A 27,366-nucleotide genomic window follows, 5' to 3' on the forward strand; every position below is an offset into this window, starting at 1 on the left:
AAATAACTCCTCCTGGATGAATTGATTAATCAATCGATTGCTGAGTTGGAGGTCAAGAGGAAGAGTAAGGGGACTAGTGAGTTGTTGAGTAGTGATAAAGAGACTCACAAGTGTTGGATTCATATAGCATCCACTTTTGGCATCTCATCCTTATGAATTAGATGTATATGGATCGACATGGACACATCTCGACAATGTTGTTGAGTAAAAATAACAAGTTCCAGATGCATGTTTATCCCACTGGGGTAGTAAGTGCTGTCTACCAAATCCCTCTGGTTCTCCCAGGCACATGCTAGGACTGCACTCTTCCAACTGCTGCAGAGGCAGGAGAGGCCCTTTGGCTCGCTCTGGCCAATGAAGTGGGAGCAGACGCTTCAGGATAGAAGCTTGAAGAGCCAGTGCATAATTCACCATGGTCCCTTCTCCCAGCCTCCATAGGTCTAGATCTCATTCTTAGTTAGTCCTAAGAACAGAACAGTACATGTTTGCAGACCCTTATCAAACATGTTCTGGAGTGAAATACAAATGCTTGCTGTGTTGAAAGAAAGAAGGAAAGAAAGAAAAAGAAAGAAAGAAAGAAAGAAAGAAAGAAAGAAAGAAAGAAAGAAAGAAAGAAAGAAAGAAAGAAAGAGAGAAAAGGAAAAAAGGAAGAAAAAAGAAAGAGAAAGAAAAAGAAAAAAGGAAGGAAGAAAGAAAGAAGGAAGGAAGGAAGGAAGGAAGGAAGGAAGGAAGGAAGGAAGGAAGGAAGGAAGGAAGGAAGTCTAAGGCAAAACCATGGTGACCTCAGATGGCTGTGCCTGAAGGATATAGTCAGTGTTTCTGGGTGGGGGGCACCTTTGGCCTTTTGGATGGGACAAATGGTTCTGTGGTTGGTTGTATGGATAGCCGAATACCCGGCCCCATCCATGAAATGCCAGAGGTACCCCTATTATGTGACAACCCCCAAACACTCCCCTCTCATTTCCTAACACTTCTGGGGGTGATATCAGTCCCAAGAGAACCATGAATGTAGAGGGGTTGCCAGATGTGGGGGTTGGAGGCACAGTGGGGCCCAGAGGGACAGCTGGGCCGCGGGAGAAGAGAGTCTGACCAGAGAGACTAGAAAACCCCCCAAAGTGCTCAAATTGGATGTGACCAGTTGAGAATGAGGATGATACTTTTTGCAGCCGACAGAATGGAGTGAGATTATCCTGGAGGGAGATAAGAGAGATGGATATAATAGTGATAAAATACCCACATGCCCATGAACTCTGGCCTTTACACAGTCGCACAGGATGCTTTGACAACGCACAAAGTATGTCATTATCCTTTCCTACAGATAAAGAAACAGCTGGAGAGGAAGGGGACTGAGTGGAACAGAGGTAAGTGGGGGATCTGCTCCGGGGAAGAGATGACAGGCCCCGAAAGAGAGGGAGATTCTGAAACAGAGCAGGTGGGACTAAGTGACAACCTGGATGGGATGGTGGGGCTGAAGTGGGGTGGGGGAGGAGTGGGGACCGATACCTGAGCTATAGGAAGAGGAGATGGGGATCAGGTGTAACCTTTCACCTTTCAGCTAAAGGCAGGCCATGTGGCTGAGACTCAAGCCAAGAGCTGGAGCTGTGAACCAACCAGGATGGGAGAGGGTCCTGCCAGGTGCCCTACTGGAGCTCAGGCTTCCCTTGGAGAACAAGGCAGTAGGGAGCCACCTGGGGAACCGGGCCTCCGGTCTGGAGGTGGTCGCCTCTCAGGGCAGAGCAACCTCTTCACACACACCGGCTAACATTTAGCAGCCTCCTTGGGCCCCGAGGACAGTCCTTGAAGCAAGAGGGAGGAAGGCAAGTCCAGACGCGCCAACCCTTGGATGAAGTCTTACAGGTCCTTTCAAGGACCCAGTGATATGAGGACACAGAGACACACGAGGGCGCTCTAACCAAATAGCAGGGGCGGAAGCCGGTCTGTCCCCACATGGAAAGAGGGTTAGTAGTTTGAAAAACCTTAGGTCTAGTGTTTCTCAGTGGAGCCGCTATTGGAACCCTGGGCAGGATGTTTCTCCCTCAGGGGGAGGTGTCCCTGCCATTTCAGGGTGTTTGCCATCCCCGGCCCCCTCCTCATAACTGGGACTACCCAATTCCCCAAGTTTTCTTTCCAAATATCCCTTTTCCAGAGAGTCGCTGCTGGTCAGTACCATAGGAGGATGCCCACTAGTGACTTTGGGCAGCTTGGTGGTCTCCACTCTCCCCGACCCTGCAGAAGAACCTGCCACCTTCCACTTTGACCTTGGAAGTGAGGCCCCTGCATGTGCTGGAGAATCGCGGGTCCCCAGTGACAGCTCGTGCTCATGGGTACCGTCATCCTTGAGAGGTAGGTTTTCCTCCATGCTGTCATATCCCAGGGCTAGGTAGGATAAGGGCTGCACTGATCACACTGGGGACACAGACACAGGACCCTGAGACAGACACCATGGGACCTGCTTACAGACACCCACCCCCCACGGAGCAAACACGTGGCCACACAGAACATAGCTTGCACAAAACTTCCACAGAGTGAGTCTGAAACGAGACACCTTTCCGAAACCCAGAAAGCCCCACCGTCATGAGTTCTGAGATGTTTACATCATTAGGCTTCCAGAGACAAGCACCAAGGTGAAAATCCAGGGATGAGATTCTAAATATTTACCAGCCAACGAGTCCTGGATCCCGGCCAGTCGGAATGGAGACCGGTGTAAACAGCTGGTGCATGCAGTGCGTTATCAGCCCTGCAAACAGCCTATTTGGCAGAGCCTGAGTCCCCTGTGGAAAACTAGGCGTGCCAAGGTGGCTGCTTGGGCGGACAAAGGTGACTTTTTGGGAACACGCACCGAGGTAAACGGCAGTTAGGACAGGACCTGGGAGACTATTAACCCCACTGCAGGGCTAGAAACCTGCCAGCACCTGAGAGAATGAGGGGCTGGAGAAAGACCCAGACCCACTAGTCCACAGGGCACATCCAGCATCCCCATCTCCCACCAATGAGCTTGTTGTTCTTAAACAGAGTTGCCTGCACGTCCCACAAAGGTGGCGTCTGCTGGAAGCCACGGCTGGAACCCCAGGGCGCATGTGGCACAGCCCTGCCAGTTGAGATGTTTACCACTTCTGAATACAGACAGGACCACCTCGGCCTGCTGGCCGGGCACGAGCTTTACTCCATGGGAGGCAGACATTGCAAACCAAACATGATTCTTACCCTCCTTCGAAGATTTTGATCCTCGCCGGCTCCCCTCTCTTGGAGGCAGGAGCGTCCTCCTCCGGCTTCCCTCTCTTCTCCTCTTCCTTCTCCGCTCTAGCTATATCTTTCTGGCCTTCCGGGGAAACCAGTGAAGGGAGGTGAACCTGGCCCACCGCGGGAAGGACAAAATCATTGCGGGTTACATGGTAATAATGAAATGATGACTTCAATGGCATTGCACGCTTACACTTAATTGTGGCTCACTTAATCTCCACTCTACCCTGTGAAGAAGTGCTATTAGCTTCACTTTACAGAAAGAAGGAAGCTGATTCCCAGGGAGGTGAAGTCCCTTATTCAAGGCCACGTGGTTAGTTGGTGTCAAAACTTGGACTCTGACCAAGTCTTTCTCATGGGAAGAACAGGCCTTCTCAGGAGAGCTGTGTTTGCTCTTTCTTTTACACTAGTCTGGGAGCCTCTGGGGCAGGTCCTCCTCTTGGTCTCCTCGGTCACATCAGCACCCAAAACAAGGCCTGCCTCAGAGAAGGTGCTTGAAGAATGTTGAACAAATAAGCAAAGTCCCTGCCTGCAGAGATTAACTGGTCCAATTCTTTTGTAGATCATAAAGTCAAGGTCACCTAACAGGTTAAGGGTATTTCTAGGGGCAGAGCAGAGGTCTCCCTAGGGCCCTGATCAATAAAATCCCCCAGGGCTGGGCACAGAGAGGCTGCGCTGGCCCACCAATGGGCATGCACCCGAGGGTGTGCAGGCTTGGGTTGTTCATCTAAGGGAACCCATTCTCTCCACAGGCCTTAATGGTGAGAGCTGGCACAATGAGGAGAACATGTTGTCTAGACCCTCTGATGGCAGCAGGGGGTTGGCATACTCTTGAATAGGGAGCAGGGATGCTGGGCTGGGGGCTGGGGCCAGCAGTACCTAGAGTGAGATGCTCATCCTACTGCATGCTACTATCATGAAGGCCATGAGAAACCATTCTGTTTATAGCCAGTAGGAGAAGCAACCATATCTCTAGGTGCTGGGATAATCTAAGAACCACAGTCTCCTGTGCCAGGCAAGACACCTGTCCCAACAAGAACGGGTTGGGGCTGAGGAGAAAGGCAGCTGGTTGGAAATTAGGGAGTCTGAGTTCTAGCACCACTGAGTGCCAGTAGGGAACATGCCAGCAAATCAAATGGAATAGTCCAAGAAAAAGTTTGTAAGTTTCGGTTCATTTTAGGAAAGTAGAATTTTAAACAAATGATTGCCAAGCCCAATTAAGCCAAATTAATTCTTCCTTTTTGTTAAATGGCCTTCTAGTGTCTAGTAATTAAAGCAGAGAGGCAGTCCAGATCATATGAGAGGGCTCTGGAGTGAGATCTAGTTTTGAATCCAGGCTCTGCCATTTACTGTGTGGCCTTGTGCAAGTTACCTAACTTCTCTGTGCTTTAGCTTCTTCATACATAAAATGGCAGAATAGTATCCTAACTTTGGAGGTGGTTGTGAGGATAAAAGTAGAGTTTAGCATAGTACCAGGAACATAGTAGGTGCACAAGTAGTTATAAGTATGAACATAATTACAAAAACATCTGAGTAGAGACACTGGAGAGCAAATCATTCATGATGTTTATGGCAAAAGTGGAAATCTCGTTTAGGGATGTCTGTATACTGACAAGGACATTTAGAAAATAAATTTGGGAAATATTTCTGTGAAGAGTAACAAATCCAAAGAACAAAATTCACTCCATGATAAAAGAGGAGGATGTGGACATAGGAAAGTTATAGAACACACTTTTGTTCATTTGTCTATAACATGAAATTAATTTAGGAGATTTATGCCTGATTTGGCTAAAGCATCTAGTCCAAAGACACAATAATAAACATATTTAAATTTGTGGTCATTTGTCATGTTTTCTTTCCTCAAATAATTGAAAGAAGAAAAACAGACTCTATGGAGCCAGACAGGTCCGGGTTCAAATTCTGGGTTTGCCAAATATTTGCCACGTGACCTTGCCGTCTCTCGCCCTGTGACCCTCAGTTCCCTCCTCTGCAGACTGGAGATGGTCCTGCTACCTCACAGGTGGAGGTGAGCACTGACCGGATTCGCAGCACAGTGCCCGACGCAGCGAGGCTGCTCCATCAACAGACCAATTGTTATTCCACCAATGCCAAGTTAGCATGACCCATCACATGGCCTGAACCCTTAGGCTGGCCTTCTCAGGGTACAGAGGTGTCACTTGTCTGAAGCAAATGGAATTATCAAATTTCAAACTTTCTGAACTCGCAGGGACCCATTCATTTTATAGCTCCTGATGCAGCCTCAGGTCAGAGGCAATGGCGGAATGAAGTGAGCCCCCCAGTCGGGCCCAGGTGCTCCTACCTGGCACAGAGGGGTCAAGCTGAGAGTGACGTTGCCGCCTACTCACAGAGGGACACTGCAGCCCAGCCTTATTGCTATCCTACTCACAGAAAAGAAAGGACTATTTCAGGAGTTCTCAAATTCTAGAATCTCTGGAAATGGGAAGACTTCAAGCGGTGCCAGAGGATGGAAACAGCAGACGTAGAGAATAAGAGAAGCAGGAAAAGACTAATAGGACGAAGGGGACCTACGATGAGGGGTACAGAGCTCTGAAATTGCTGCAGGCATTCCCAGCAGCGAAGTTTTCCAGTCTTCCAGAGAATTTTTGTTTTTCCTGGCTGAGATTGTGTCTCCAATTTTACAATAACAGCTCTTGGGAAAGCAGGATCACTTTTAAAGCTCGCTTTATGGAAATGTATCTATTCTGATGATGTGAGGGACACATCAAAAAAGGAACCCAATAAATACGTTTCCGGGTAAGGCGACTAATCATACCTGACAGAGAGGAAACCTTCCTCCTATCTAGCTTTAGTTTTGCAAATGGGACCTGAGGAGAATGTGGCTTAAAAGCTCAGCAAAGGCTGTTAAAATCAGTGGTGAGAAGAAAAACAAGGCTGAACTTACCTCTGTCATGCGGGGCTTGCGGGAGCTGGATGGCACGAGCCTTCCTGTCTCCGGATGTGGAGCTGTGGCCATGGTGTATGTCTCTTTGCTCACCTTCTGCTTAGACCTCAGGAGGGACAAAGCAGCTTTAGTGGAAACCCCCGGAAGGTTGGGGTTGTACAAACTTATGCACCAACCAGCGTAAACAGAGGACCTCCTATCTGCATGCTGGATGTGATTTGGCTTAATGTAGTTTAAATAGCACCAACTGACATTAGTGGTCGTGTGGAGGCTGGGGAACTGCAGTACCTTCTTGGAGTCCGTACCTTCTTGCGGCTTGGCTGGTCTGGGGGGTGTTTCTGACAGAGGAAGTGAGCTGGGAGGTGCCAGTGAAGGGAGGTCAGGTTGTTCCTTGGACTCTTCTTTCTTCACACTCAGTGGGGGCAGTGCTTTTCGGTGAGGTTTACCAGATGACTGGGCATATTCCTTCAAAGCATCTGAGCCTGGGGCTGTCCCATGGGACAGTGTGGGGTGAGGAAGAAGAGGAATCTCCTTTGGGTCAGGTGGATCTGAGGGCAGGCTTGACAGCGATTCTACCTCCCTCCTGCCCTGGCCCTGGCTGCCCGAGCGGGATTTCTCTGGCCTCTTGCCATCCTCAGTGCTGGTAAGCACCACGCTGCATGGTTTTACCAGCTCGAGTTTTTCATCCGCCTTGGAAGCCTCCTCCTCCTTCACCCTTTTTTGCTGCTGGGTTTCCATGGTAAGTTCAAGGCTGCCAGCTGGCGAAAGGACGCGTTTGCTTCCCCCCACTGTGGATGAAGCCCCCTCCAGGCTCAAGACACTCTCTGATGACAGGGAAGTGCCTTTTCTTTCAGGTAATGTCACAGGCACTCTCAGGTATGGAGTCTGGAAACCCCTGCTCTGCTCCTCACTTACCCCGGCTGGCCCAGGCCCGGCCTTGTATACGTCTGCCCCACACACCGCTGCTGTCCCTTTGCGTGGGGGCTCCTCGAACATGGGAAGGGCCATAGTTGCTGAGCTGCCTTGGGACTGGGTGACCAGGATCTGGGAAAGGGTGGTGTACATGGCGCTCCCGTAGGATGGCATGTTGGTCTGAATTCGGACGGGCACTACCAGGGACACCATGGTGTCTGGACAGGCGGGCAGGACCAGCGGGGTGGCTGATGTGGGCACTGAGGAGCTGGCTGGGAGGTCCACGGGGGGCAGCTGGATATCACTGCTGTACTCTGTGCTGGAGGTGAGGCCAGCGGTCCCTGTCACCAGTGGGGCCAGGCTGGTTTTGATTGGTGGCAGATGGCTTTCCACATCACCAGGGAGCTGAAGGGCAAACTGGGACTGCAGAGGCAGGAAAAACCCAGAAGAGAGCGCTGAGGAGGACGGGTATGACATGGGGAGAAACGAAGGGGGCTGCCGGAAGGGGATGTTGGCTGGGTGAGGCATGAGCTGGGGGAGGTGGAGCTGGCCTGGGTGCAGAACAGTAGGTTGGAGAGGAAGTGGCGGGGCTTGAAATAAGGAGGGAGGAAGTGGGGGCATGGAGTACGGTGAGGACAGGAGGCTGGACATGGCCTGGGTGGAGAAGAATTCTGAAGACTGTCCTGGCTCGTGCTGCAAGAGGTGCTGGAAGGAGAAAAGGGAGACGGGCGGAGGCAGGTATGGTTTCTCATGCAGGGGGAGCTGGGCAAGGGGGTGGTGGAACACCTGGAGTGCTTCTGTGTAGGGCGGAGTGGACCCCAGCGGGGGTCTGTCCTGCACCTGGCTCTTGCCTCCCGGGTGCCCACTGTGCGTGGGGGCTGCTGAGGCGATCTGGGACAGTGAGCTTTTGCCCGAAGGTTTACTGGATGAGGGCTTTGATTCCTCGCTCTCTTGTCTTCCCTTGGGGGCAGCCTCCAGCTCTGTTTCTGGAGGCCTGCTCAGAGATGCCTGTCTCACCAAAAAGCATTTCCTTCTCTCTGGCGGGGCCGCTGGGGCTGCTGGGGCCACTGGGGCCGGTGCAGAAGGGCCTGTCAAGGACAAGCTGCCGTAGTCGAACGATTTGCTGCGCGTCTCGGTCATGTGGGTGGGATGGGAAACGTTGGGGCTCTGCTCTGAGGCCGACCTCCGCATCTCTCGGGCGTGTGGGTGGTGGCTGGGGACGGTCAGCATGTGTGTGCCCAAGGGTTTGGAGCGCATGTCGGACGAGGGCCCGGGGGCCTCGGCTTTTCCGTGGTCATCCCTCTCGAAGGAAGCAGAGCGGCTGGACCCACTCAGAGAGACACTGCTTTCTTGGCTTGGGCTGCGGGACAGAGGCACGGAAGACTCGAAGCTGGACTCCCCCGATGACTGGGCCATCTCTGCCAGGCGAAGTCTCTTCTTCTTGGGTGGCAGCTTCTCTGCCGGGAGCTGGGCGAGCGTCTGGCTGCGCTGGGGCCACTGGAACTCCTCCGTCTTCTCAGGCTCCTTGGGCGGTGGCTCCGGCTCTGTGTCTGGCCGGTCAGGCTCCTCGGTCACCAGGATCTCGGGAACCTGAATGTTGGGCTGGCGGACCAACTTGGGCTGCAGGGAGTGAGCGGAGCGTCCATGCGGGGCAAGGCGGGGTGACGAGAATGGGGCCGGAGGCTTGTCTTCCCCTTCCAAGCCACTGGGCTGCTCCAGAGAGTCGGACTTCTCAAAGGAGCTGGTGTGCTGGATGACAGAAATTTCTTTGGACGTTGTTCTCCTCTCCTTCCCTGATTCGGAACTGGACCCTGGCTTGGGAGTCCTTGGCTGGAAGCCCGAGGGTCCCTCCAGGGAGGGCACTGACTTACTTGGTTCTGCTGGTGACTTGGTGGACTCCGGGGGAAGGTTCCGAGCAGCATCAGACGGCCCGGGGCTGCCAAACTGACTTTTTGTTGACTCAAAGGCAGGCGGCTCCTCCTCGTCCCCCAGGCTCTTCTCTTTCCTCCTCTTCCTAAGTGGAGTGAGCTCCAAGGTGGTCCCCAGTTTGTAATGCATCATCTGAGACCAAGGCTCGTGCTCAGCCTGACTCTTCTCAGCTTCGGGAGACATGTGAGCACCTGCAGAGACGGGCTTTGTGATCTGAAGCTCTGAGCAGTAGTATTTCTTATGGGCCTCGTAGTTGTCCCTTTTCTTGTACCGAGCACCACATATGTTACATTCATAGATCACCCCTTTCGTTTTCAAGCCCTTCTTGGTCTTTTTGGTGAGTTCGCTTTCCTTGGGTTCCGGCTCGTCTGTGGGTTTGGGGGCTGTGTCTTTGCTGCTTGGTCCTGCCTCCTCGGAACTGTACTCCCCTCCCAAAGGTAGTTCGATGGCCGGCTGGCGCTTGAGCATCCGGGGGTGGGAGGTAAACACTTGACTGCTGCGGCTCAGAGCTTCGGAGTCGGTGACGTGGTCGTCGAAGGAGTAGCTACCGCGGAAGGTGTGGTGGGGGGTACCGAGGGTGCAGGCGGCGGAAGGCATTGAGTGGCTTCTCAGCAGAGGCACAGGGGGAGTGGTGCTGGGCGGGTGCTGGAGGCTCAGCAGCGATTGTTCGGGCTTTGTCTTCTCGCCGTGGGACGACAGAGGCTCCCGGTAGAGGCTAGATTTGGGTGACTCCATGCTGCTACGCCGTGACAGCGAGCTCCTCCTGGGTTTCACGCTGTCTATCTCGCTGGTATCCACCACGGCCTCGTTGATGGTGATGAGCTTGGTGATGTGCTCGATGACCTGCGTCCGGGGCACCGACAAAGGCACCAGGCTGGGCTTGTCTTCGGTGGACAGGGGCAGGAGGGGCTGGGTGGAGGTGGCCGTCAGCATGGTGGTCCGCTGCCCGATCCGCCCACACTTGCCAAAGATGATCTCCGTGTAGGACCTGGCGTTGGTGTTCGGGGGGCTGACCTGCTGCTCGGCGCTCTCAGAGCGGGAGAAATACCCGGATTCAGTGCTGCCTTTGCTGCCTGGGCTCAGAAACGCCTGTTCGTCGATCACCTTTTTCCTCTCACTCAAGCGGAGGGCCAGCTTCTGCTTTATGGTGTGGGTGTCTTCGGGTTTATGGCTCAGGGGGTGTTCTGATGAGGGCTCTACAAATGGAGTGGGGTCCTCGAGTGACTGGGCTGAGCTGGACTGGGACAAGGAACAGCGTTCATGGCTGGAAACCTGGCTCCCCGAGCTGTACAAACCGCTGGACAGAAGGGGGTGCTTAGGCTTGGGGGACAGCTCTGCGGGGTGAGTGGACGTGGTGCCCGTTTCCTCTTCTGAATCAGTGCTTTCTCCTTCGGTGGGCTCCTCGAACTCTTCCCCCGGGATCCTCTCCATCTCCAGCCCTGGGGGGTACAGCTCAGTGCCCACCCCAGAGGCCAGGCCAGCTTTGATGCGGTGGGCATGGGACTTCCTGTGCTTGTAGAGGTTACTCTTGGTCTTGAAGGAGAAGCCGCAGGGGCCGCAGGGGTAGGGCCTCTCGCCCGTGTGCGAGCGGATGTGTTTCTGGAGCACGCTGGGCTTGGCGCAGGGACGGCTGCAGTACTGGCAGATGTACTTGCCCGGCTTCTGGGGTTTCCTCTCCTTCTTGTGTGCCTCTTCTGTGGGCTTCAGGGGGACCTGGGAGGGACGAGGCACAAAGACTTTGGGGATGCCAGGCAGGTCCTCGGGGGGGATGATGGAAGCATGGGAAGGGAGGAGCGGGCTCTGAGGATGGAGCCCAGGGGTGACGAAGGAGCTTGAGGGTCCAGGTCTCATGGGGTCGACAAGCTGCCACGTGGACCCCTCCAGGAGGTGCTCGGGTTTGCCAGGTGACATGAATGCTGGTGTCAGAGGGTGCTGAGGAAGCTGTGAGATGTGCACAGAGGCTTCGATGGAGGACCTCTTGGGGGGCTTCTGCTGCTGGCCCATTTTCTCCTGAGAGCTTTCCCTAAGAACTGATGAGGGGCCCGGGAAGGGCTGTGGGGCGAGGAGCTCCTGGAGGGGGCCCTCAGGGGTGGCGGCCGAGCTGCTGCCTGGGTACAGGGCACTGGTCGAAACACTGGTCTGAACAGCTTCTCCTTTAGTCAGCCGCTTCCGGGGACTTCCCTCAGCCTTCTTGGTGCCCTTGACACTTTGTTCAGGATCCATGACCTCCATGGAGACTTCAGATGCTATTCAGGGAGGGTCGGGGCAGGCTGCATTTATGAATAATCCAAGTGTCCCAGGGAGGAGTCTGGCTTCGGCCACATTGGTCAAGAGCTGAAGAAACCAAACCCAAGCCGGCTTTGGGAGTTTTTTTTGCAAGTGTCACTGGCTGTGAGTGGACTCAGAGCAGGTCATCGGGGCTCAAACTATTCACGCCAGAGAGGCATGGTTCTCTATTTTGCAGACAGAAAATGCACCAGCACTTTCTGCCTGAATGTCTGTTGTGGAAACGTCGTGAAGGACGTCAGTGTTGCCATCGTATTGTTTCAGTTGGCAGTGGCAAGCGGCCCCCCAGGAGTCCCCTGTGTGCTATGCGAACTGTTGAAGGCTGGAGACGTCTGTGTGCATGGCCCAGTCATCCCTGGTCCCGGCACGAGAGAAGCCACGCTGGATGCCACGGGTGGCTCTGCCCGGCCTCTTCTCCCCTTTAGCCCTGTGTTGAAGATCAACGGCCTTGGATGGGAATTCACGTTCTTCTGTGTGACAAAACACACACATGGAAATACACACACACACACACACATAAAAGAGAAGAGTTACTGTCGTTTGCCCACAGCCTGCGCAGCTCTCTGTGAAACCCAGTGAGATTCCTAAAAGGTTCACTAGGGAGATTCGAGCAGAAACGCCTGCCCCTGAGCTCTGCCCATCTCTCCCTCACCCACATTCACAATGCCGTTGGGTGGCGTAAATGCCAACTGTGGTTCTGGGAACTCTGGCTGTATGGGACATCGGGAGCAAAAGGCGGGACATTTCTGGATGGGAGCCCTGGGTTCCAGTCTCTGCTCTTTGAGTGCCCCTGAGTGGATTTTAGCTCCGTAAGCATCAGTTGCCTAAATCATAAAATGGAAGCAATGACTCCTTCCTCGCCTGTGCCTTGGGACCGCAGTGGGGTCCGCCACAGTGATGGACATGGATGCCACTGGACGAAGGCAGCAGGAAGGGGTGCTGGTGGGTTAAACAGGGATGTGCTTTCCAAGGGATAGATTATTTTCAGGTTACTACTACTCTCTCTTTGACCTTGGATTCTAAAGGTGTCCAGGGGGGCATCGTTCATGGTCTTTACTCCCTTCTAACCCACGTCCCAGCCCGTGTTTTATAGTGAAGCTAAAGCCACTACTCTTGCCTGTGGCAGCTCACAGTGTAACACAGTTGTGATCACTGGATCGGATGGGAGAATCATTCTCGCAGGTTCCTCCAGCTTTGTAGCCTTTCCTTGTCTAGTAAGTACCCCAGGGGTATCCTGGAAGTGGCTCAGAATGTGGGTCCTGGCCAAACTGAGGGGCAAAGCTGGAGCAGCAAGTGCGTCCTCCCAGGGCCAGCCAAAAGTCAGGCAGCCTAGGCTTCCTGGGCCCTAAGTGCATCTCAGGGCCCTTCTTCCAAGAAGCATGGTCAGGATTTCAAACCTGGAAGTTACTGTGGACTCTGTCTCACTCAGCCACTTTATTTTCCAGTGGAGAAAACTGATGACCACGGAGGGAAGGTGGCCTTCTAAGGTCTCACATTCATAAGAGGCAGGACCGGCACCTGAACCCAGGCTCCCCGTGGTTAGAGTTCATTCCTCAGCCACCCACAGGTGAGGCCCTGAGTGAGTGACCAGTGTCTCTGTGGTCTTCCTCCCCCTCCTGTAAGTGTCCCGTGCCCCTCGCACCCTGACCTCAGGCTCCCTTCATGCTCTTGCCCTGATTTTTACCAGATATTTGCTAATGCAGATTTGTAGAGTTTGCTCTTTCCATTTTCATAAAAAGTTAACAAGTCTGAAAGACTCAAAAAATGTCTCTCAAATGGCAGGACCTCAGAAAAATGACATGAAATGGAGGAGCAGGTGGTTTGATCTGTTAGCTAAAAATTATGTACTATCAGTTTACTCCTTACGTGTTTCCTTTCCATCTTGGTTCTACAAAGAATTCAAAGTAACTATAACAAAATTTTATAAATATTTATAAAAGAATGACAAACCATCAAGAAAGAAAACTAAGTAACAACAACAAATCAGAACAAAGGAAAATGTAAATAAGGCAGGAAGTCAGAATTGGTGGGATGGAAAGAACATAGGCATACCAATCGTAAGGGCTTACATTGTTTCTATAGTTCAGCTGCACACTTATATCTGAGCTTCCTGGCAGCCAAGGAGAAAAGAGAGATGTGGTCTATTATAGAGTCCTTATAGCCAGAGAGGAAGAAATATCTCAGTTCCTTGCAGGAAGCAAAGGGTTGCTTGAAAAGAACTTTTTCATGTGGTACTTCAGACAGGGACAGAGAATGATGTATGAAATCACCCGTGTCTTCAAATGACATCCCTCCAGCAAATGTGGTGATTGATTTTTGTCAACAGAAGGTCACAACTCAGCAAAGGCTATTCTTTGAGCAAAGACTTCCCTTGACACAGGCAGAGACGGCATCCTCCAAAGCAGGGCCAATGTGGGGATGGCAGGGAAACCTCATTTCATTATATTGCCATCAGTAGGAGGGCCATGGAAGATATATCCAAAGTAGGGCACTTCTGAGAGTAAAAGAGATATTACTAATGATTATGAAGAAGCAATAGGAATAAACCAGGCTGTCCCAGGCAAACTGGGAGAAATGGCTACTCTCACAATCCATATTTACCTTGAGACCCAAACTGGGCATAAGCGATGACTCCGAGTGTCTGGTATAAACTTTTAATCTTTGCTATGAGAACTGAGGTTAACCATGGTTTACTAATGGATTCTTAGAGACTGGTTATTTAGGCCAGTCCTCTCACTTGACAAAGATTCTGTGGCCTAAAAGGATGATGTGATTTTTTCCCCTAAAACTGTGCAGTGCTGGTGCCAAAGCTAGACCGTCCTGTGCCTCCTGACCCCTGGCCAGGGCTCATCCCTCCGCCTCAATGAATCAACGCCCCCTATGACTTCTGTGGCGCAATGGGCACTGCGGTGTCTGGCTTTCTGTTCTATGAGAGCACCGGCTTGGCCCCAGGGACATGGCTGTATCTCCAGGGAGAACATCGGCAGGTGTCTAGAGGCTCAAGAGCGAAGGAGGCCTTCTAACTTATGTCCTAACCTTGCTCTGGCTGCCAGACAGGAGAAACGGGAGTCAATCCTGGTGGCATTGCCCCAGGCCTCACTTATCTAAGAGAAGGTGGGCAGAAGTCATCTAAAAGTCAGACAAGGCAGACATCTGCAGCGTAGAGGGAGAACTGTTCTCCAGGCTGGTCTGGGATTCCCCGACTTGACAGCACTTGTGTGGGAGAGAGGCCCATGGGTACTGGGTTTGGATGATAAAAGGCTGACTACACTTACTATTTCTATTGACTCTTTCCAGCAATGATCTCAAAATACCCCCAAATACTAGCTAGTAGTAAGCTTTGCTTCTTCTGATGGATGAATGAGACCCTGCGGCATGACTATGTGGTGAATTCTCAGAATCCGAGTGAAAGTCAGCTGGCCAAAGAGGATGCTACATTGTCCAGTCCTGCAGTTGCTCCCTCACTGAGCCACAAGACTCTCCAGGGGCAGGTGGGAAAACACCCAGTGGCTGGGGTTTGGGGCAATTCCCAGTCCAGGTAGTAGGAGTGAGGAAGACAATCAGGCGACTATTGTGTCATCAGATGACTCACTGGGCCAGCACCACCTGCCTAGGGCCAGCATCCGGCCTACACCTGTGCACTGAGCCTGGTGCTCCCCAGGAGAGGGTCATTCTGCTTGTACCCTCTAAGGAAGGAGAAACCAGGACACATCAGCCACCCAGGTCATGGAGTCAGTAGTGCCCAGGGGTTAGAAGGCCCACCTTTACATTCTGCAGATAGGGCACCTGAGCCACAGAGGGAGGCGACCAGTCCAGGGCCACACTAGTCCTCAGATTCCTAGGTCAGTGCACTCTGCTGCCTTGCTCCACACCTCATGACAGGTCCAAGGGTCTTAATAAAAAGGGGCAGTAGAAGGGTGCAGCTAGGACTGTGGGTGCAGACATGAGGCAAAATTATAGGAACCAAGAAGGCCTCAGATTGGTATAAACACATTATCGCTTAACTCTCCGACTCCTTTAGAAGGATGGTTTCTGATCACTGTGACCAAGTGTCACTAAGAAAATGGCTCCTTCCTACCTTCTGTGTTTCTTTAATATAAACTTGAAGTAATAGAGAAAACCCTGCTTCTCCAGAGAATCGGTGAGGGCATATCCAAAAGTCACTGGTGACGTGAGGTAGAGGGTTTCCCTGACAGGGCCCAGGGGTGGGGCCCTCACGGGCCTGAGCCTCAGGCCTCAGGGAGGGTGGGTATCCTCTGCTGATGGTGGCAGAAGGGTCATAGGGTCCACGTTTCTGACACTGAGGCCAAAGCCCCAACAGCTCTAGCTTAGAAACCAGATTAGAACCATGAGGAAACCTGAGTTTTAAAGGCCAATTGGCTAACACATCAGACAACTCAGCTTCTACTTCTGGAAGCTTTCATAGGTCTAGCTATTAGAACAGCCCAATAGGGAAGAGGGTAGGGTGACTGCGCTGGAGCCACGAAGGCCCCAGGGGAGTGGGAAATGATGGGAGAGCCAACAGTTGGGTAAGGTAGCCTGAAGCTCTGAAACCAAACTGGAAAGCACCTCCCATATCCAAGGCATTGGGACAACATGGCTGTAGGCTGGAGGGGACACCCAGAGGGCTTTGTTAGAGGGGAGATGGGAGGTGGGCTTTGTCAAGAGGATGATTCTACCAGTCTTGGCAGGAGGCCAGCTTGAATCTGCCTTGGGCTCTAGACTAGAGAGTTCGGGTCACTAGCCAAGTTAGATAAGACTGAGGCAAGACAGGAACAGGGCCTGGTGCCCAGGGGCTATTAGGTTAATCTGATCCCGAATTTATGGGGCTTGATAAAGTTCTTTGCTTTGCTTATGATCTACACACACACACACACACACACACACACACACACCCCAATATGTCAAAATCTGGTAAAAATTTCACTGACAGTAATAAAACATGCTGATCTTAAAAACAGCAGGAAAGCAAGCCTTCCTCTTCACTTCAAAAGCCGAAACCCAGTGCGGAAGGGCATAGGTTGGACAGGAGGCAAACGGTATTTTCATTTCATTAACCCAGTGCCCCCGCAAAGAATCTCCGTGTGTGATACTGTGTATGGCGCATGAGCAAGATGAAGTAAAATTTTTCACCTGCAAAGAAAAGTAAAAGTGGCTGTGGGCTCAGATAGTGACAAGACAGGCTGGATGTGGGGATGTGGATCTGGAGACTTACAGGGAGAGGTCAGAAAGCCACAGAGAACATTTTCACAAAGAGAGGGGCCGAGGCTAAGGGTGAGGCTCTGGCTGGGAACAGGGAAAGGAGGCAGGGACAGAAAATGTCTCCCAGTAACCCTTTCCCTTTTAGTAATCCAAGCCTCCGAGCTTCAGCTGGTTTATGAACGAACACCCAGCACTTCCCGCCCTCCCATGCAGCCAGTGCTGGCCAACGTAATGAATGTAGGCCGGTAGGTTACAGCCAAAAAATAAAGGATCCACCCTCCACACGTCCATTTTTTTCAGGAAGGAACATGGAGGCTGTGGTCGTGGTGAGCCAACTCTGATCACACGGACAGGAATGTGACCCTAAGGATGGTAGGACAAGAAGACCGTAAGCAAAGTCACCTGCCCCCGAGAAAGAAATACACCCTCTATCTTGTCTTTAGCCACAGCTACACGGTTGCTTTTGGAGCTGTTGAACAAACACACTAACTCACATAGAGGACTGCAGTGCCGTATGGACTAAGGGGACGGTAAAAAGAGCCCAGGCCTGGCCACGCTGAGACACAGGGAGAGGTAACAACACAAACTAGGGTTTAGGACTAAAGAACAAGATGGACATCTGCTGTGAGGCAAGCGTCTAGTCACTAAGGGCACACACCACACGGCGACTCCAAAGGCAGTATCATGACAGCTTGCGTTTGAATTCTGGCTCCTCCACCTCCTAACTGGAAATCCTTGGAACCTCTCTTAGCATCAGTCTCCCCACATCTAACACGTGGACAATAAACATACCACATGTAGTTCGAATTGAGTTAATTCCTATAAAGCGCTTATTTAGCATGTAGTCAACGTTCAAGAAACAATGGTTTCCATTGTGATTGGGGAAAGTGTTTCCGTGTGAGGGGCAGCCATGGCTTTGTGGAAACGAGCCCTGGCCTGGGTTCCAGTCCTGGCCTTGCTGCTTTTAGGCCCCAGATCGTTGTGAAGATTAAATGTGGTGATTATGCATGGAAAGTACCTGGCACGCAGCTGGTGCTCAAGAAATGAGAGCAGACTTTGAATCTGGCGGGGACTCCGGAGAAGGCGGCATGATGCCGAACCACCCAGCTACGTGCGTAGGCTTTCCAAGTTCCCCCAGACAAGCGAAGCATCAGTGCGCAAGCTGGACAGGACCAAGTGGTCCCAGCAGTGGGAACAGGAGGACAGGCAGGGGATCAGTTGGTGACAAGCTAGAACCGAAGACACTCATGGATTGAAATCACCTCAGTCTTGGCACACAGCTTTCCCAGGTCAGCGGGAAGATCCCCCTGCCTCCATGGAAGCTGCATGGGATGGTTCTCCTACTGAAGTTGGCAATTTTGGAGCCTCTTGGTCACTGGGACCCCGTGGAATAATGACCGGTCAGTGAGGCCCATGACAGCAAATCTGGGGAGGGTCCTGAATTCCGGCCTCTGTTATGGCTGAATGCGTGAGTTGCACAAACACAATCCTGTCTTAAAATTCACAGTATTTTGTACCCATCATCCCCATTTGCTTCTGGGAGGAAACTGAGGCCCAAGGAGAGGCATGACCTACCCAAAGATAACCAGCTAGGAAGTGTCCAGGGAAAACTGAAGAAAATCCCTGAGTCTTTTGATTCTGTTTGGGGCCCTTTCTTCTGAAAGCAGGTGGAGGAGCTCTACAGGGGTAGATGGATCTTAGGATCTTAGTTGCGAGTAGGATACCCAGTGAGAGAAGGGGCCTGAGCACCTGGACTTCTCACTATGGCTGGGCTGCCTCCCAGGACTCTCCCACCGTTGTCCATGAGTTTCCTTCAGCAAGGGTGGACGAATAGGCCTGGAGCCCAGTCACCTGTAGCAAGAAGCCCCGAAACACAACTCTGCTGTGTGACCCTTGGCAAGGCACTCCCCTCTCTGGGACTATTTTCCCTTCTGTAACATGAAGGGTCAGGCTAAATGACCTCGAGGGTCATTCCCATTCTGACAATAATAGATTTAGGATTCTAAGATCAGGTAGGAGTGTGGCCAGCTGTGAAAAACGCTGGCCAAGTTTCCTAGTTTGCTCAGGCGGGCTGTAATTGAGCTGAGGATGAATTTCACAGGACAAATGAAGCTCCAAGTCCCCATCAGACCTTGATCAAGGTGAGATACAGGTAGGGATATGTGCTGATGTTTGTGAAAGGCACCCCGACCTCTAAGTGGGACTGGCTGAGAGGTGGACACCCCTGCAGTCCTGTTGGCCACTCTCGGGGAGGACTGGGGAAGGATACTGTGTCAGCCTCAGCTACGATTGCTGGCGCCAACCAACACTGCAAATGTGGGGTGAAGCCCTGGCCTTCCCTCAGCCAGGCACTGGACTCACCTGTAGGATCCTGACCACTCAGGTCTCCCACAGCTGCTGACCTACCAGCAACCAGAGGGGTTCAGGGCACAGACAGCCCAGGAATCTGTGTGCATCCTGTTCTCCAGGCCTCCTGGGCACGGGTCCCAACTGTCTAGATCCTGGCCAGATCCTGACCTGCGCAGCCCTTCCTGACTTCAAGGCCTAGCCCCCAACCATGTATTCATCTCCACATCCAGTTGTTTCGGCTCCCTACGTCTACTCTGTGTTCACTCCAGGGACTTTGGTCCAGACCAGGTTTATTTAGACCAGAAGTTCCAATGACTGGCTACAGAATAGAAAGGCTGGGAGCTTTTTCCCTTTTTAACGTTTTTTTTTTAAACATAAAAAGGTGCTTGAAAAATTTTAAGCCACTGTAAAATTGTACTTCCCCTGCATCCCCTTGTCCCTCACATGCCCTACTTCAGAGAAGCTACAGTTAATTTAATATGTCCTTTCTACATTGTAAGGTATTTATATAAATATATGTGTATATATTGAATTTTTTATATAAATGAAGAAATCAAAAACATATCATACATCCTGATCTGCGACTTGCCTGCCTTTCCTTCCTTCCTTCCTTCCTTCCTTCCTTCCTTCCTTCCTTCCTTCCTTCCTTCCTTCTTTCTTTTTTTCTTTCTTTCTTTCTTTCTTCCTTTCCTTTATCTCTCTCTCTCTCTCTCTCTCTCTCTCTCTCTCCCCCCCTCCCTCCCCCAACCCTCTCTTTCTTTCTATTATTATTATTTTTTTTAACCCATATGTGGATAGGTTCACCTCACTCTTTCTAGGGGCAGCAAAGTATTCCATTTGGAGCTGTAATCAAATTCAGCCAGACCTTTATTGATGGCACATAAAGGTTGTCCCCAGCATTTTTCATTCCAAGAAATGCTACAAAGAATATCTTCTGCATATTTGTGTATATCCGCAGGATAAATTCCAAGAAGGGAAAATGCTTGGCCAAAGAGGATGTACCTTGAAGCTTTTGATGAGTGCTGACAAAAAACTTCCCCAAAAGCACAAATTTATACTCCCAACAATTGTGTGTGAGGACTGTTTCTCTAAGCTTCTTTCTACCTGGAATATAACCATTCCCTTTAATATTTACTAATATGAAAGGCAAAATGGTTGTATTTGTTTCCTTTCCTGCTAGGACAAATTACCACAAACTTAGTGGCTAAAATGTATTATCGTATAGTTCTAGAGGCCTGAAATAGGTCTCACTGGGCTAAAATCAAGGTAGGACCATTTTTCTTTCTAGAGGCTCTAGGGAAGAATCCATGTCCTCGCCTTTTCCAGCTTCTAGTGTCCACTTGCATTCCTTGGCTCACGGCCCCTTCCATCTTCAAAGCCAGCAATGGCCGGCCACATCCTCTCACTTTGACGTGAACAATGACTGCCCTGCCTCCCTCTTTCACTTATAAGGACTCTTTGTGATTATGTTGGGTCCACTTGGATGATCCAGGATGATCTCCCATCTCCAGATCCTTAATCATGTCTACAAACTCCCTTTTGCCATGAAAGACAATATATTCACAGGTTTCAGGGATTAGAATGTAGACATCTTTAGGGATCATTATTCTGTTGACCACAGTGGCATCTAATTTCTTTTTAAAATCTGTATTTCTCGATCTCTAGTGAAGCTTAGGACTTTGCATAAACTTATGAAACAATTATTTAATTCAGGGAATTATTTTTCATCTCTTGTGTTTCTAACAATTTACATTTTATTATTTGTTTATACAAACTTTCGATATTGGAATGTTGATATGCGAACTCCAAATATTTCTACCTACTTGTCATTAGTCTTTCACTTTGCTAAACAGAAAAATTTTGTTTTTATAGGGTCATGCAGCATCCATCTTTCTCTTTACGACTTTCGGGTTTCATATTCAAGATGATGTTTTAGAATGTCACCTCATTTTCTTCCAGTTCCTTTATCATCTTTTCCCCCTCTCTCTGCCCCTCCACTCCGCCATCCCTCCATCCTGCCCTCCCTCCCTTCCACCCCTTTCTAGTGCCACCCTGACTCCATCTGGCATTTATTTTTGTGTAAGGAGTGAGGTAAAGGAAAAGGTTAGTTTTTTTTTTTTCCCCAATATAGGTAGCCAGTTGTCCTAACATCATTATTGAATAGTCCACCCCCGCACCATCAAAACGTCCTGGGGCATCTTCTTAAACACAGGTTGTGGCTCCATTCCAGATCCACTGAAACAGATCTGTGGGAAAAGGGCCCTGGAATCTATATTTTTACAAAATTTCCTATGTAAATCCGACACACACTTTTTTTTTTTTTACAGCCTAGCATTTGGGGAAACTGATGAAATTCCTCTACCTGCCTCCTGTAACTAATCATCTTCCCTCTAGGTTCTCAACTTTCCCCCATCCTAGCCTACCCCACCCCACTCCACCATTCCTTGTGGCAAGAGAAAACTCTTTAATTGCCAACCTCACTAGACCCCTCCCTTTGTCAAGAACTCTCAGTAGCTCCCCTTGTGGGGGAGAGTCAGCTAATGGCAGTTTAGCCCTGTCAACCACCCTCCTCTCTCTGCCCTACACTTTCACTGGTGTGTCAACCCTAACCAACACGCTCTTGACCTCTCTGTGTTTACATGTTGCTCTTCCCCAGGAATCAGGCAGAAAAAGGATTCTGAAGGCTCATTCCACAGAGAAGTCAGGGATGCTTCTTGAAAGAAGATGTGTTTGAGCTTGGCCTTGAAAGATGGGGAAAATGATGATGGTTAGATTTGAAAGCAGGGTATTCTAGCCTAGGTGGGCGGCACAACAGATGCAGAACACAGGAGGCTGAAATGTGGCTATGGGGAATGTTCAGTTTTCTGCCTCTCCCCCAGCCTGAGCTTTGGGGCCCAGATAGCCTGGCAAGGGACCCCACACTGCACTTGGGGTGGGTTCAGAGCATGGGCAGAAGTTTCCACATGTCCCCTGCTACACCCTAGAATGACGAGAATAAGCCCCAAACTGTGAAGTCTCGGCTGTGCCAAACAGACCTTCTAACAGAGCTGGGGTCGGTGCTGACCCTCAGAAAGTAGGTGGAAGGTACAATCTGGTCCCACAGGGTGGCCAGGGGTATGCTGCTGGGCTGGATCAGGCTTCTGGGGCGACCAGCCCCTCACACCCTCTGGTCTTGATTCACTCATGAAAAACAGGCATTACCTAGGGTCTGATGGATTACCTGTGTTGGGAAGAAGTTCCTCACTAATCCAATAGGTCAAATAGTACTGCTTTCCTGAGAAGCTTGAGATGTCTGCCATGGGTCAGGCCCGTGGCTTTACTGTGCATCAGCATCTTCCTGCAAAACTCGTATTCCCAAAGGGAGAGTCTGGTAGGCTGGACTGGGTAGAGACTGGGCCTTATTCATCTTTGCATGTCCAGTGCCTGGCACTGGACCTAGCACTGAGTAAAACATTGAAAAATAATTTAAATACTTAAATTTACCACACGCCCTAACTGTATGAAACATTCATAGATTAACCCTTACACATGTACCCTTTTTGCAGATGAGAAGACTGAGGCTCAAAGAAGTGAGGCTAATTGCTTCAGATGATAAGAAAAGCAGAGGTAGGATGTGAACCCTGAGGGCAGGCCACCACCTAGAAACCCCCAAGAGAACTGACCTTGGTCAGAGTGACCCAGATGGATTCTGCCTTCCTTCCCAGCATTCCAGCTTCTCTAGGAAGTATTCTCAGTTAACTACAGCCATCTATATACTTGCACCAAAGTCTCCTCCCCATGTACAAATCACTCTGTATAACCCTGCTAACCTCAGGATTGAGTTTCTGGGTAAATGCTGCTGCCCCAACAATGAGTGATGGATTATTCACTGTCTGGGAGGCTCCCAAATCACTTTCCTTGCGTGACTGTGGTCTCTGCATTCCTATTTTTCCTTCTTTTCCTCCCTCCCAATCCCAAGATGGAGAGAGGGCTTGGAATTTCTATCTGATGGCTGAAAAGCAAATTCTATTCATAGCAAAGAGAGAGCTAGGCAATCCTGGGTGAGTTATACCTGGCTGGTGTTTGTTTTTCTGTTAGAGAGCTCAGGGGCCAAGGCGGAACTGATATCACTGGGGAGGACAACGTTTCCAGTGACATCCTTGAGGAAAGCAGGAACACGTTTCACAGTAAAGACTAAGCAATAATGCAGGCACAACTCTACTCTGCAAGATCCTCGGAAGCCCAGACTTAGCCTCGATTATTTGTGGTTGTGATAACTCAGGCAAAGATAGTCTTAACCAGTGTCCTGTGTCTAGTCCAAACCACCAAACTCTTAATATGCATCCAGGCTGTTCTTAGGGTTTACACAATAACCTACCAGGCAAGGACTATTATCCTCCTCATTTTACAGATGAGGAAACTGAGGCAGAAAATCATGAAGCTGGTAATGGCAGAGCTGGATCCTGAACCCGGGCCATCAGGAGACCTCTGCAGTGGAGACCATCAGGGCAGCTGGGGCCATGCCAGCCTCTCAGGTAGGAGAGGCCTCAGACTTAAAACACAGTCCGAACCCTTCTGGTAACCCCACTGTTCCTGGCAGCTCTCCTTCCCATCACATGGGAGACCTTGTTAAGAACTGTTTTTTTTTTTTTTCCTTTCACGTACAAAATTATCAACAGTGTTTAAGTCTTATTCCCACTGAGACTGAAAATGAACTGAGGTCAGAGACTGTATGTAGTCTTGACTCAACAAAGGCCTGGTGAAACTCAGGTACTTTTAGTTTATTAATCTACTAAGTTATCTATTGGTATAAATCTAGTTACCTATCCATCTACCTATCTTGTCATTTATTTATGTCCACCTAGTTCCAGTAAAGATTAAAAGAAGCTTCTGGACACTCCTAAGAACTTGGCGAGTATCTGAACTTAACTCAATGAACTTATCTTAAATGGTCCAGGAAGTACCTGTGGGAGAAAGAGCTTAAGAAAGAACAAAGCTTAAAACGAAAGTTAGGCAGGATCAGGTGACTTGTCCTCTGGCCATTCTCATTCTGCCAGTCTCTCATCAATGTTGCCTAAGAAAGCTCTGCATTCCACATTCTTAGCAGTGGCCTGCTCTCTCATTAGTTTCCAGCAGGTCTCTAGCTGTTCCTTTGGTGGCATTTTGTTTCTACACAAATGACTGTGGTTCAAAAGGCACACCTATCTATAAGCTTCCAAGAGGGCTAAGGCTTTTCAGTTTACTATGAAGAGCAATACACAGAACACACTATAATGCTCACACACGCACACACAAACACTAGAATAAACTATATATAAGGACAAATGACCAGGGAGACCAGGTAACATACGCAGTGTATTCCAAAAGTGAACAATGACAACAGTAGAGATTACCTGTGGTCTCCACGATCCTTGCCCACATGGCAGAATGAATATAACTGTACTCGTAATAATACAGTAGTTATAATGATCACTTTGAAGTTCATTTCATTTATTTACTCAGTCTTTAAGCATTAGGTGAACCTTTTCAATGTCAGGCCAGTAATATGAAAACAGACCTTACTATAATGTTGACCATGTGATATCAACAAAGGGAGAAATTAAAAAAAAAATCAATGGAGACAATAAAGTAAGGAAACAGACTCTTACATATATAGTTACTTAATTTATAATTAAGGTGTTATTGTGTTTGGTGGGGAAATGATAATCTTTTCCATAAATAGTGCTGAAGCAATTTGGTATCTATAAGGAAGAAGTAAATAGGCCCCTCCCTCACACTATATATAAATATTAATGTGAAATGGATGACTGGCCCAAATACAATAGATTAAGCATAAATTGATAGAAAAAAAAACACAAAAACATACTTTTTGAACTTGGATCTAGCAAAGATTTCTTACACAGTTTGCAAAGATCATAATCACATAATCATAAAAGAAAAAACTGATAAATTGGGCTTCACCGAAATGAAAAAAATCTGCTCATCAGAAGATACCAAGAATAGAGTTAAAAGACAAACCACAGACTGGGGAAAGATATTCACAATACATTTTGACAACTCATCCAGAATATAAAAAACTTATAAAAATGAATTTTAAAAAGGCATCTCAATTAACTTTTGGCTAAAGTTGACTCAAAATGGACCAAAGACCTAAACGTGAGAGCTAAAATTATAAAACCCTTAGAAGAAAACATAAGGAAAAGTTTCATGAAACTGGGTTTAGCAATGATTTCTTGTATATGACACTAAATATAGGCAAGCAATGTAAAAATAGATAAACTGGACTTCATCAAAATTTAAAACTTTTATGCATCAGATGGCATAATTAACAGAATGAAAGGCAACCTACAAAATGGGAGAAAATATTTACAAATCATGTATGTGATAAGGGGTTAATATACAGAATATATAAAGAACTCCTACAAATCAAGAACAAAAACCAAACAATCAGATTAAAAAGTGAGTAAAGGACTAGAATAGCCCTTTGAATATTTCTCCAAAGAATATATATAAATGGCCAACAGGCACATGAAAAGATATTCAACATCACTATTCATTAGAGAAACGCAAACCAAAACCACAAGATATCACCTCACTTGCATTAGGATGGCTACTATCAACCCGAAAACACAAAATGGAAAATAACAAGTGTTGGTGAGAATGCGGAGAAATTGGAACCGTTGTGCACTGCAGGCGGGAATACAAAATGGTGCAGCCTCTATAGAAAATAGTATGGTGGTTTCGATTTTCAAAAAAATTGAAAATAGTATTACCACGTGATCTAGCAATTCCATTTCTGGGTATATACACCAAAAAATTGAAAGCAGAGTCTCAAAGAGATATTTGTACAGCCATTTTCATAGTAACATTATTCACAATAGCCAAAAGGTGGAAGCAATGGCAAGCGTTCATAAGCAGATGAACGGATAAACAAAATGTGGTATAGACATACAATGGAATATTATCCAGACTTAAAAAGGAAAGAAATTTGAACACATTCTACAGTGTAGATGAACCTCAAGGACCTTCTACTAAGTGAAATAAGCAAGTCACATAAAGACAGTTACTGTATGATTCCACTTACGTGAGGTAACTAGAATAATCAAAGCCCTAGAGACAGAAAGAATGGTGGTTGCCGGGCTGGGGGGTGGTGAGGAGAGGCAAGGGGAATTGTTATTTAATGAGTATAGAGTTTCAGTTTTGCGAAATGGAAAGAGTTCTGGAGAATCGTGCATATTGCCAGCAATGTAAAAATACTCAGCACCACTGAAATTAAAGAGGATTAAGATGATATATATTTTATGTGTATTTTATCACAATTTTTAAAAATGGCAAGAGATTTGAACGGGCTCTTTCAAAAAAGAGGTTGTCTAATGGTCCATAAACATGTGAAAAGGTGTTCGACATCATTACTCATTAGGAAAATATAAATTAAATCCACCACACATTCACCAGAACGGCTAACGTGAAACAAACAAAATGATACCAAATGTTGGCAAGGATGTGGAGCAGCTAGAACTCTTCTTGTACATTGTAGGTGGGAAGGTAAATAGACATAACCATTCAGACAATTGATTGGCAAAATCTTCACAGCCAAACACACACCTACCCTATAACCCAAAAATTCCACTCCCAAGAACATATCCTACAGAAATGCGCAATTCATCTGCCAAAAAACACAAACAAGAATGTTCATAACAGCTTCATTCATGACAGCAAGATACTGGAAACAGCCCAAATGTTAACAAATAGAATGGATATATAAACTGTGGTATATTTATACAAGAATTATTACATAGTAATAAAAAAAGAACAAAGTACCGCTACTGACAGAAATATGGATGGATCTCATAGACACAATAAGAAGTACCAGAATTCAGACACAATAAGACTGTCGCTATATAATTCCACTTAACTGAAGTTCAAGAACAGGGAAACTAATTTTATGATATTAGAAATCAGAATAGTGCTTAGCTCTGGTGGGGCAGTTTACTGACCAGGAAAGGGCAGGCAGAAGCTTTTTGGGGTGACAGAATGTTCTACATCTTGATCTGGCTAGTCACATATTCCATGGGTGTATATATGTAAAAACTATTTGACTTGTACACTTATGATATGTGTGCATAACTGTATGTATGTTATACCTCAATTTAAAGAAAGACATGGACTTTGCACTTAAAAATACAAAGCGTATAAGGAGAGAGACATAAATGTGGTAGATGCCATGATGCCGTGATGGAAACAGGTTCAGAGTACTGGTTGCAGGTGGGGAGGAAGGGCTTAGGAGGATAGGATTTAGAGATGGTACACTGAGCTCCAAAGGACAAATGGAATTTCACCTTGTAGAAAAGGGACTAGTGTGGGCAAAGGCAGGGTGACACTAGGGGAATCCCTGAGGGTGTGAGAAGGCAGGTAGTTCAGTGGGGTTAGAGGGTCAGACGTGTAGAACACAGTGGTAGGAGAAGAGGCTGAGGACGTGAATCAAATCAGGCTTCAGATGTGTTATTTAAATGAGTTCTCTATAAACATCTGTTCTAAACACAGTC

The 27,366-nt window shown here is 48.7% G+C and overlaps 1 protein-coding gene across 11 annotated transcripts in view; it reads right to left on the bottom strand.

Moving 5' to 3' along the window:
* HIVEP3 (HIVEP zinc finger 3) overlaps positions 1 to 27,366 on the bottom strand; it is a 432,406-nt gene that overhangs the window by 45,293 nt on the left and 359,747 nt on the right. For 10 of the 11 annotated variants that reach the window (XM_036232703.1, XM_036232685.1, XM_016140001.2 and 7 more), the window contains 2 exons: positions 6,164 to 11,760; positions 3,205 to 3,350 (listed from right to left, as the gene is read on the bottom strand). In XM_036232703.1, coding sequence (XP_036088596.1) covers positions 3,205 to 3,350; positions 6,164 to 11,236 — 5,219 coding nt within the window. In that variant the 5' untranslated portion in view covers positions 11,237 to 11,760. The remainder of the gene's footprint in view (positions 1 to 3,204; positions 3,351 to 6,163; positions 11,761 to 27,366) is intronic. The other variant, XM_016140000.2, reaches the window with a different exon arrangement.

This window comes from Rousettus aegyptiacus, unplaced genomic scaffold, assembly GCF_014176215.1.
Source record: "Rousettus aegyptiacus isolate mRouAeg1 unplaced genomic scaffold, mRouAeg1.p scaffold_m13_p_1, whole genome shotgun sequence".
Classification (NCBI taxonomy): Eukaryota; Metazoa; Chordata; class Mammalia; order Chiroptera; family Pteropodidae; genus Rousettus; species Rousettus aegyptiacus.